This window comes from Hippopotamus amphibius, chromosome 4, assembly GCF_030028045.1.
Source record: "Hippopotamus amphibius kiboko isolate mHipAmp2 chromosome 4, mHipAmp2.hap2, whole genome shotgun sequence".
Lineage (NCBI taxonomy): Eukaryota > Metazoa > Chordata > Mammalia > Artiodactyla > Hippopotamidae > Hippopotamus > Hippopotamus amphibius.
Window position 1 is genome coordinate 147108359 of NC_080189.1, and position 12560 is coordinate 147120918.

The 12560-nt window shown below is 34.8% G+C and overlaps 1 protein-coding gene across 6 annotated transcripts in view; it reads left to right on the forward strand.

Annotated features, from left to right (window-relative positions):
• The window catches only part of PCNX4 (pecanex 4), a 46469-nt gene extending 35342 nt beyond the window's left edge, over positions 1–11127 (forward strand). For all 6 annotated transcript variants that reach the window (XM_057730605.1, XM_057730606.1, XM_057730609.1 and 3 more), the window contains one exon: positions 10373–11127. In XM_057730605.1, the coding sequence (XP_057586588.1) occupies positions 10373–10636 (264 nt within the window). In that variant the 3' untranslated portion in view covers positions 10637–11127. The remainder of the gene's footprint in view (positions 1–10372) is intronic.
• Positions 11128–12560: the final 1433 nt, after the last annotated feature.

The following is a 12560-nucleotide window of genomic DNA, read 5'->3' on the forward strand; positions in this document are numbered from 1 at the left end:
AGCCTTCACAATTAAACAGGAGATAAGATTAACTTCACTAAAGTCATCCAGCCATTCACTAAGCAAATATGCAAATAACAATAACAAGCCCTGGGGCGGGGGGGGGTAGAGAGGATCAGTACCCAGAATTGCTGCAGTGTTATCTAAAATGTCCAGTTTTCAACAAAAGTTAGGAGACATGAAAAAAACAAAAAAAACAAAACATCCAAAATCTGACCCCCCTCCCACCCACATGACAGAAATGGCCTGTGAGATTGATATCTTTGTTAAATCTGACATGTAGTCAAAGTAACCTTTTTTTTTTTTTAACTCTTTATTGGAATATATTTGCTTTACACTCTTGTACCCATCTCTGAGGTACACCAAAGTGAATCAGCTGCATCTACACACGTATCCCCATATCCCCTCCCTCCCGCGACTCCCCCCCACCCTCCCCATCCTGGCCCTCCAAGGCATCTCCCATGAAGTTGATCTCCTTTTGTGATACAGCAACTTCCCAGTAGCTATCTATGTAACCACTTTATATGTATGTTCAAAGGACTGAAGGAAATCGTGATTAAAGAACTAAACAAAGTGGGAAACAAAGTGAATTTAGAGGGAACAAACCTCAACATAATAAAGGCCATATATGACAGCCCACAGGTAACATCATATTCAACAGTGAAAAGCCGAAAGCTTTTCCTCTAAGATAAGGGACAAGACGAGGATGCCCACTCTCACCACTTGTATTCAACATAGTATTGGAAGTCCTAGCCAGAGCACTTTAGTTAAGAAAAAGAAATAAAAGGCATCCAAATTGGAGAGGGAAAAGTAATACTGATACTATTTGCAGATGATGTGATATGGTATATAGAAAACCCTATACACAATAATGACAAACTATCAATTAAGAAAACAATCCATTTACAATTGCATCAAAAGAATAAAATACTTAGGAATAAAGTTTTTTTGTAACTGAAAGTTTGTACCTCTTAATCTACCTCACCTATGTCTTTCCTCCTTCCATCCCCTTCCCCCTCTCCCTCCCCTCTGGTAACCACTTGTTTGTTTTCTGTGTCTATAACTGTTTCTGGTGTTTTTTGTTTTTTATGTTTGTTCATTTGTTTTGTATTTTAGATTCCAAATATAAACAAAATCATACAGTATTTTTCTTTATCTGACTTATTGCACTTAGCATCATAGCCTCTAGGTTCATGTTGTCACAAATGGCAAGATTTCATTCTTTTTTTTATGGCTGATTAATATTCCATGATTTGTGTGTGTGTGTGTGTGTGTGTGTGTGTGTATCATCTTTATTCATCTATTGATAAGCAATTAAGTTGCTTCCATATTTTGGCTATTATCAATAATGCTGCAGTGACCATAGGGGTGCATATCTCTCTTCTAACTAAATAAATACCCAGGAGTGGAATTGCTGAGTCAAATGGTAGGTCTGTTTTTAATTTTTTGAGTAATCTCTGTACTGTTTTTCATGGTGCCTGCACCAATTTACATTCCCACCAATAGTACATGAGGGTTCCCTTTTCTTCTCACCAACACTTGTTATTTGTTGTTTTCTTGATAATAGCCACTCTGACAGGTGTAAGGTGATATCTCGTGGTTTTGATTTGCCTTGACCTGATGATCAGTGATGTTGATCATCTTTTCCTGTGCCTGTAGGCCACCTATATGTCTTCTTTGGAAAAATGTATATTGAAGTCCTCTGCCCATTTTTAAATCGGGTTGTTTCTTTTTTTGATGTTGAGTTGTGTAAGTTCTTTGTATATTTTGGACATTCATGCCTTTTCAGGTATAGTATTGGCAAATATCTTCTGCCATTCAGTAAGTGGCCTTTTCATTTGGGTGATAGTTTCATTCACTGTGCAAAAGCTTTTTAGTTTGCTGTAGTCCCATTTGTTTACTTTTGCTTTTGTTTCCTTTCCCTGAGGAGATATATCGAAAATATGTATCACTAAGACTTCGGTAAAATAACTTACTGCCTGTGTTGTCTTCTAGAAGTTTTATGGTTTCAGGTCTTACATTTAAGTCTTTAATCCATTTTGAATTTGTGTATGATATGAGAAAGTACTCCACTTTCATTCATTTGCATGTAGCTCTTCAGTTTTCCCAACACCATTTATTGAAGAAGCTGTCTTTTTCTCACTGTATGTTTTTGTCCCCTTTGTCATAGATTAATCACCCACATAATTGTGGGTTCATTTCTGGGCTCTCTGTTCTGTACCATTGCTCTATGTACTGTTTTTGTGCTAGTACCATACTTTTGATTACTGTAGCTTTGTAATATATTTTGAATTCAGGGAGCAAGATGCCTGCAGCCTTGTTTCTTATCAAGAATGTTTTGGCTATTCACTGTCTTTTGTGTTTCTATACAAATTTTAGAATTATTTGTTCTAGTTGTGTGAAGAATGCCCTTGGTATTTTTATACGGATTGCATTGAATCTGTAAATTGCCTTGGGTAGTATGGTCGTTTTAACAATATTAATTATTCCAATCCATAAACATAGTATCTCTTTCTGTTTGTGTCATATTCTGTTTCTTTCATCAGTATCTTATAGTTTTATGAGTACAGGTCTTTTACCTTCTTAGTTAGATTTATTCCTAGGTATTTTATTTTTATTGATGCAATTGTGAATGGGGTTGTTTTCCCAAAAGAAAGGTGGGTTAGCAATCTTACATCAGACAAAAGAGACTTTAAAACAAAGACTGTTAACACATGACAAAGAAGGACATTACATAATGATCAAGGGATCAATCCAACAAAACGATATAACAGTTATAAATATTATGCACCCAACATAGAAGCACCTAAATACTCAAAGTAAATATTAACAGACATAAAGGGAGAAATTGACAGTAACACAATAATAGTAGGGGACTTTAATTACCCTATTTGCATCAATGGACAGACTCTCCAGACAGAAAATAAATAGGGAAACGCTGGTCTTAAATGACACATTAAAACAGAGTGACTTCCTAGGTGCATACAGAACATTCCATCCAAAAGCAGCAGAATACATGTTCTTTTCAAATGCACATGAAACATTTTCCAGGATAGATCACATGCTAGGCCACAAAACAAGTCCCAGTAAATTTTAAAAAGTTGAAATCATATCAGGCATCTTTTACAACCACAACACTACAAGAAAAAAGCTGCAAAAAACCGCAAACACCTGAAGGCTAAATAGTATACTGCCAAAAAAACAGTGGATCACAGAAGAAATCAAAGAAGAAATAAAAAAATACCTAGAGACAGATGAAAATAAAAACATAATGATCCTGGGCCTTCCCTGCTGGTGCAGTGGTTAAGAATCCTCCTGCCAATGCAGGGGCCATGGGTTTGATCCCTGGCCCAGAAAGATCGCACATACTGCAGAGCAACTAAGCCTGTGCACCACAACTACTGAGCCTGTGCTCTAGAGCACATGAACCTCAACTACTGAGCCCACATGCCACAACTACTGAAGCGCATGTGCCTAGAGCCTGTGCTCCGCAACAAGAGAAGCCACTGCACTGAGAAACTCACACACTGCAATGAAGAGTAGCCCCTGCTCTCAGCAACTAAAAGAAAGCTGCCCCCCCCCCCCAAAAAAAAACCATAATGATCCAAAATCTGTGGAATGGAGCAAAAGCAGTTCTGAGAGGGAAGTTTATAGTGATACAAGCCTGCCTCAGGGAACAAGAAAAATCTCAAATAAATACTTAACCTTACACCTAAAGGAACTAGAAAAAGAAGAGCAAACAAATCCCAAAGGTAGAAGAAACAGAGAGAACCAAAGAGACAGAGGCAAAGAAAGAAAGATCAGAGCAGAAATAGAGACGGGAAAAAAAAAATGGAAAAGATCAATGAAATTAAGAGCTGGTTCTTTGAAAAAATAAAGTTGATAAAAAACCTTTTGCCAGACTCATCAAGAAAAAAGGGAGAGGGCCCAAACTGATAAAATCAGAAATGAAAAAGGAGGAGTTACAACTGAAACCACAGAAACAAAAAGGATCATAAGATAATGTTATGAGCAACTATATGCCAGTAAAATGGACAACCTAGAAGAAATGGGCAAATTCTTAGAAAGGTACAGTCTCCCAAGACTGAACCAGGAAGAAATAGAAAATATAAACTGATCAGTTACCAGTAATTTAAAAACTTCCAACAAAAGTAAAGAACCATGGTTTCATAGGTGAATTCTACCAAATATTTAGAGAAGAGTTAACACCTAGTTTTCTGAAACTATTCTAAAAAATTGCAGAGGAAGAAACACTTTCAAACTCATTCTGTGAGGCCACTATCACCCTGATACCAAAATCAGACAAAGATATTACACAAAAAAGGAAATTGCAGGCCAGTATCACTGATGAATGTAGAGGCAAAAATCCTCAACAACATACTAGCAAACTGAATTCAGCAATACATTAAAATGATCATACACCATCATCAAATGGGATTTTTCCCAGGGATGCAAGGATTTTTCAATATCCTTAAATCAGTGTGATACAGTACATTAACAAATTAAATAAAAACCATATGATCATCTCAATAGATACAGAAAAAGCTTTTGACAAAATTCAACATCCACTTATGATTTGGAAAAAAAAAAAAATCTCTCCAGGAAGTAGGGGCATAGAGGGAACATACCTCAACATAGTAAAGGCCATATATGACAAAACCACAACAAACATCATACCCAATGGTGAAAAGCTGAAAGTATTTTCTCTAAGATCAGGAACAAGACAAGGATGCCCACTCTTCCCACTTTTATTCAATACAGTTTTGGAAGGCCTAGCCACAGCAATCAGAGAAGAAAAAGAAACAAAAAGAATCCAAATTGGAAAGGAAAAAGTAAATCTATCACTGTTTATTGATAACATGATACTGTACATAGAAAATCCTAAAGATGCCACCAGAAAACTACTAGAGGTGATTAATGAATTTGGTAAAGTTGTAGGATATAAAATTAATATACAGAAGTCTGTTGCATTTCCATACACAATGAAATATCAGAAAGAAAAAATAAGGAAGCAATCCCATTTACCATCACATCAAAAAGAATAAAATACCTAGGAATAATACTACCTAAGGAGGCAAAAGACCTGTACTTCGAAAACTATAAGATACTGATGAAAGAAATTGAAGACAGCACAAACAAATGAGAAGATATACTGTGTTCTTGGGTTGAAGGAATCAGTATTGTTAAAATGATCTTACTACCCAAGGAAGTCTACAGATTCATTGTAATCCTTATCAAATTAATAACGGCATTTTTCACAGACCTAGAACAAATAATTTTAAAATTTGTATGAGGAAGCATGAAAGACCCTGAATAGCCAAAACAATCTTGAGAAAGAAGAACAGAGTGAGGAATCACACCCCCTGACTTAAGACTATACTACAAAACTTCAGTAATCAAAATAGTATGGTACTGGCACAAAAACAGACACATGAAGATCAATGGAACAGGATAGAAAACTCAGAAGTAAATCACACACTTATGATCAAGTAATCTTCAACAAAGGAAGCAAGAATATACAATGGATAAAAGACGTTCTCTTCAGTAAGTGGTGCTGGGAAAACTGGACAACTGCACATAAAAGAATGAAATTAGAAATTCTCTAATGCCATATACAAAAATAAACTCAAAATGTATTAAAGACCTAAATGTAAGACTGGATACTATAAAACTCTTAGAGGAAAACATAGGCAGAACAACTCTTTGACATAAATCGCAGCAATTTTCTTTTTGTAATCTGTCTCCTGTAGTAATGGAAATGAAATGAAAATAAACAGATGGGACCTAATTAAACTTAAAAGCTTTTACACAGGAAAGGAAACCATAAACAAAATGAAAACACAGCCTGCAGTTTGGGAGAAAGTGTTTGCAAAGCAATGCGACTGACAAGGGATTAATTTCCAAAATATACAAACTCATACAGCTCAATATCGAAAAACCAAACAACCCAATCAAAAAATGGGTAGAAAGACCTAAATAGACGAGTGTCATTTCACTTACATGTGGAATCTAAAAAAATAATAGAAATGAACTTATTTACAGAACAGAAATAGACTCACAGACAGAAAACAATCTTATTTTTACCAAAGGGGAAAGGGAGGAGGGATAAATTAGGAGTTTGGGATTAACAGATACACACTACTATGTATAGAATAGATAAACAGCAAGGACCTGCTTCATCACACAGGAAAGTATATTCAATATCTTGTAATAACCTATATTGGAAAAAGATCTGAAAATGAATATTTTATATTTATGTATATATGTATATGTATAACTGAATTACTTTGCTATCCACCTGAAACTTACACAATTGTAAATCAACTATACTTCAATTTTTTAAAAAAATCATATGATCATCTCAATAGATGCAGAAAAAGCTTTTGACAAAATTCAACACCCATTTATGATAAAACTCTTTAACAAAGTAGATATAAAGGAAACATACCTTAACATAATAGAGGCCATATATGAGAAGCCCACAGCTAATGTCATACTCAGTGGTGAAGAGCTGAAAGTATTTCCCCTAGGATCAGGAACATGACAGGGATTTCTGCTCTCACCACTTTTATTCAGCATAGTATTGAAAGTCCTAGCCAAAGCAGCCAGACAAGAGAAAGAAATAAACTAATCCAAATTGGAAAGGTAGAAATAAAACTGTCACTGTTTGCAGATGACATGATATTACACATGGAAAATCCTAACTACACCACCAGAAATCTACTAGAACTCCTCAGTGAATTTGGTAAAGTTGCAGTATACAAATTTAATACACAGAAATCTGTTGCATTTCTACACTCTAATAATGAACTATCAGACAAGAAAACCTAGGAATAAATTTTTAAAAGAATGTGAAAGACACTAAAAACTATAAGGCATTGATGAAAGAAATTGAGACACAAATAAATGAAAAGATATTCCATGCTTATGGGTTGAAAGAATTAACATTGTTAAGATGTCCATACTACCCAAAGCAATCTACAGATTCATTGCAATCCCTGTCAAAATTCCAATGGCATTGTTCATAGAAATAGAGCAAACAGTCCTAAACTTTGTATGGATCCACAGATGATCCCAAATAGCCAAAGCAATCTTGAGAAAGAGCAAAGCTGGAGGCATCATGTGTCCTGATTTCAAACTATATTACAAAGCTATAGCAATCAAAACAGTATGGTATTGGCATAAAAACAGATACATAGGTCAATGGAACAGAATAGAGAGCCCAGAAATAAACCCACACATATATGTTCAATTAACTTAAGACAAAGGAGCCAACAATATACGATGGGGAAAGGACAATCTCTCAATAAATGATGTGAAAACTAGACCACTATCTTACACTATACACTAAAGTTAACTCAAAATGGATTAAAGACTTAAATGTAAGACCTGAAACCATGAAACTCCTACAGGAAAACATAGGTGGTAGCTCCTCAACATTAGTCTTGGTAATGATTTTTTGGATTTGACAACAAAAGCAAAAATAAACAAGTGAGATTACTTCAAACTAAAAAGCTTCATTTAGGGACTTCCCTGGCAATCCAGTGGTTAAGACTCTGTGCTTCCATTGCAGGGGCACAGGTTCAATCCCTGGTTAGGGAACTAAGATCCCATATGGAGCATGGCACAGCAAAAAAAAAAAAAAAATTAAAAACTAAAAAGCTTCATTCACTACAGCAAAGGAAATCATCAAAAAGATGAAAAGAGTCTGCAAAATGGGAGAAATATTTGCAAAATGTACATCTAATAAGGAGTTTTATGTTTTAAAATTCATAAAGAACTCATATAACTCAATAGCCAAAAAAAAAATCTGATTTTAAAATCACAAGGGATCTGAGTAGACTGAATCTGAATTTTTCCAAATAAGATATGTTTGTCAGCAGGGATATGAAAATGTTCTCAACATCACTAATCATCAGGGAAATGCAAATCAAAACCACTATCACCTCATACCTGTTAGAATGGCTCTTATCAAAAAGATAAGAAATAACAAGTGTTGGCTAGGATGTGAGGAAAAGGGAATCCTTATATCCTTTTGGTGAGAATGTAAATTAATGCAGCCACTATGGAAAACAATATGGACATTCCTCAAAAAGTTAAAAATAGAACTACCATAATAAGATCTAGCAACTTCAATTTTGAGTGTTTATTCAAAGGAAATGAAAACACTAATTCAGAACCATGCCTGCACCCCCATGTTCATTGCAGCATTATTTATAATAGCCAAGACATGTAAATAACCTGGCTACCTTTGGATGTAGGGATAAAGAAAATACACACAGACTGGAATATTATTCAGCCATAAAAAAGGAAATCTTGCCATTTGTGACAAAATGGATAAACCTTAAGGGTATCATGCTAAGTGAAATAAGTCAGACAAAGAAAGATAAATATTATTTGATCTCACTTATATGTGGAGTCTAAAAAATTAAAAAGAAAAAACCAAACTCAGTGGTGCAAAGAACAGATTGGTGGTTGCCAGAGTGTAGGAGTGGGTGAAATTGGTAAAGGTACAAACTTCCAGTTACAAAATAAGTAAGACCTGGGGATGCAATGCACAGTATGGTAGCTATAGTTAATAATACTGCATTGTATATTTTTATATTGCTGAGAGAGTAGATCATAAAAGTTATCTCAAGAAACAATAAAAATTTATTGTGGGACTTCCCTAGCAGTGCAGTGGTTAAGAATCCACCTGCCAATGCAGGGGACAAGGGTTCAATCCCTGGTCCGGGAAGATCCCACATGCTATGGAGCAGCTAAGCCCATGCAACACAACTGCTGAGCCCATGTGCCACAACTACTGAAGCCCACATGCCGAGTGCTTGTGCTCCACAACAAGAGAAGCCACCACAATGAGTAGCCCCTGCTTGTTGCAGCTAGAGAGAGCCTGCACGCAGCAACAAAGACCCAAAACAGCCAATAAATAAATGAATAAATAAATAAATAAATTTATTTTTAAAAAATTGTAACTGTGTAGTGATGGATGTTAATTAGACTTGTGATTATTTCACAATATATCCAGATGTTGAATCATTACATTGTACACCTGAAACTAATATAATATCTGTTCAATTATATCTCAATTTAAAAAGGTAAGTAAAGGAAGGTATGATGACAATCTCACATCAAATAGAGAAAGAGTACCAATACAGACAGAAATTATAAAAAAGAACTACATGAAAAATTTACTAGCAGGCTAGACCATAAATAGCATAACTTAACCCAATTTAAAAATAAAGGATTTGTATAGACATTTCTTCAAAGGAAATATACAAATGGAACAATAAGCATATGAAAAGTTGCTCGACATCATCAGCAAAATGCAAATCAAAACCACAATGACATATCACTTCATAGTAGGATGTCTAAAATCAAAAAGATAAGTGTTGGTGAGGATATGGAGAAATTGGAACTCTGATACAGTGCTGGCAGAAAGGTAAAATGGTACTACTAATTTGGAAAACATTCTGGCATTTTCTCAGATAGACATAGAGTTACTATGTGATCCAGTAATTCCACTCCTGTATACCCAAGATAAATGAAAATATAAATCCACATAAAAACTCAAATATAGCAGTATTATTCATGATTGCCAAAAGATGGAAACACCCAACTGTCCATCAGCCTGATGAATGAATACATAAATAGTGATGTATTCATGCAGTGGAATATTATTTGGCCATAAAAAGGAATGAAGTACTTGATACATGTTACAACAATGAATGAACCTTGAAAACGTGCTGAATTAAAGCCAGTCACGAAAAACTGCATATTATATGATTCCATTCATATAAAGTTTCCAAGACTAGGCAAATTGATAAATTAGATTAGAAAATACATTAGTGGTTGCTTATGACTGGGGGAATTAAGGGATAGGAAGGTAATAGCTAAAGAGTACAGGGTTTCTTTTTGAGGTCATGAAAATATTCTGCAGTTGTGGAGATAATTACACATATCTGAATATACTAAAAAGCCATTGAATTATGCATTTTACATCGGTAAATTGTATGGAATGTCAATTATATCTCATTAAAGCTGCTTTTAAAAAGAGCCTATTGGATGATTGTTCACTGACTAGTATTTATGACTTATGCATTGCTGAGGCCAGATGGGATGAAGGAATAGAGAGGAAGTAAAGAGAAGTGAGTGCAGTGGCTGTCAGGAAATTTTTTTTCTCATGCTTAATCAGAGAGCAACTAAATAGAAGTGAGTCTTGATTCTGAAGACAAGCAACTTGTGTACATTTTGATACACTACTTTCTGTTTGTTTGCCCAACTGCAATGGAATTTTTCTCTAATTTTATAAATAAAGGCCTGAACATAGTCTCTTTTCTTTTTCTCTCTCTTCCACCTCCTTTATTCTTTACAGGGAGTTTACACTGGGAGAGTACTTACCCTTCAAGAATTATTGATCCAAGTTGGGAAGTTAAATGCTGAAGCTGTTAGAGGTCAGTGGGCCAATCTTTCATGGGAATTGCTTTATGCCACAAATGACGATGAGGAACGTTATAGTATACAAGCTCATCCACTACTTTTAAGAAACCTTACAGTACAAGCAGCTGATCCTCCCCTGGGATATCCAATTTATTCTTCAGAACCTCTCCATATACATTTGTGTTCGAGCCCATTTTGACTTGTAAATGTATTGTGAGCAAATGAGATGTTTTTATTTTTTCATTCTAGAAAAGTAACAATGTCATTCCTTATAACCTCACTGGACTTCCCTCTCTCCTCCCACAAGTCAGATGCCTGAGAAAAGCTAAGCTCTGTATAAAGTTGATTCTCTTAGCTATCTTAATGTTTTAAAACAACAACTTTATGTCTAATGTAAAAGTTAGAATTAGTTGGCCAATATTTGTGCCCTGTGGATTGTGGTAAGCTTTGGTAATTATAAAACATTTGTATAAGATTATATAATGAATTTTTTAATGCTTTCTTAAATGTGTGATAAGTGACTTGCCTTAGAGAAGTCAACAACTATATAATTTTTACATGCTTTAAAGATATACATCATTGTTTTTATGTAATGATAATGGATCCTACTGAAGGTTACATAATGTATATATATTTATTTGAACTATAATTAAATTTTATAGTATTTTCAAATTTTGTGCTGTTTCAACATTTATCACGGTCTGAATGTTTTCATATAATCTATTCACTTTTTCACATACTTCAATTCAGAAACCTTAAAAATTTTTAATAAAAGCTCTTCCAAAAAAAATCTTATTCTTTTTTTCCAAGTATCCTTTTGATATATTTGAAAGGAAAAGGGTTCATCCCATTCATCATGTGAATACTCACAAGATTAGCAACATTAAGGTAATCTGATTATGACTGTTAGAGGCCATTCTGTAGATTTGTATCCGTAATGCATTTCTTTTCAACTGAATATACTGCTTCTGAAGAATGGCTTATCCAGTAGGACTACCAGTTACTAGTGTCATAAGGTGTTTGAACTAAAGGCAGAAAGAAATGGGAAAAAATTTTTCATAATGTGATCAGGGTTTTATTTTCATTCTTTTGTTGTTTAGAACTTTTTACAGGTACTTATAAGGAGGATGGACAATGAACTGCATCATTGAGACATGAATTTCTTCAGCATCTTACTGTATTTCCATCTATAGTACCCTTTTTTAAATCTTTAGTAGCTTCCTGGGTTGGTAGTACAGTAATACATTCTCTTTAGTAATGATTGAAATCATTTGAAATGTACCAATTAAGTTTTTATTACTATTTCTTTATTACATGGAACAACAGTTCAATACAGCAATGTTAAAGGATAGCTTTTTGGACAATTTCAATTAATGAATTGATGAGATTTGTGTTAGTCATTTTGGGGGAAGCAATATAGTCTAGTTATTAAGATAGGGTTTAGTGTCACATCTGAGTTCAGATCTCAGATTATGATTTATATAATTGAGATTTATTAGCTGGAAATTATATATACAGTAAAACCTTGGATTGTGAGTAACTTGTTCTGCGAGTGTTCTGCAAGACGAGCAAACATTTCTGATAAATTTTAACTTGATAAACGAACGATGTCTTGCAATATGAGTAGTACGTGATGCTGAACGTCACATGATCACAGCTGAGCCAGTGGAGCTGACCACGGCGAACTGATGGATCTGCATCGTGAGCAACAGCAAGAGGTTATGGAGATCTCATCTGCAGAGGAGGAGGAGAAAAAGGCGGAGGAGTCTCTCACTTCAAATGAGACTAGGGAGATGTGTAAAATGTGGGAAACAGTGCAAAATTTTGTAGAAAAGCACCACCAAAATAAGGCTGTAGCAGTGCGAGCAATGAATCTGTTTAACGACGCAGTGTCACATTTCTGCGAAATCCTCAAAAGGAGGCAAAGTAAGTGTCATTGGATAGGTTCCCTGTTAAAGGTGCATGAAAAGAAAAAGATTCCATTGAGCCGATAGCAGTGATTCCGTTAGTGATAGTGAAAGTCATCCTACACAATAACCCTCCTCTCTCTCGTCTCCCTCACATCAGCCATGAAGGTTTTAAAAGTAAGTGCAGGTTAATTTATTTTTCTTTATATTTTGTAT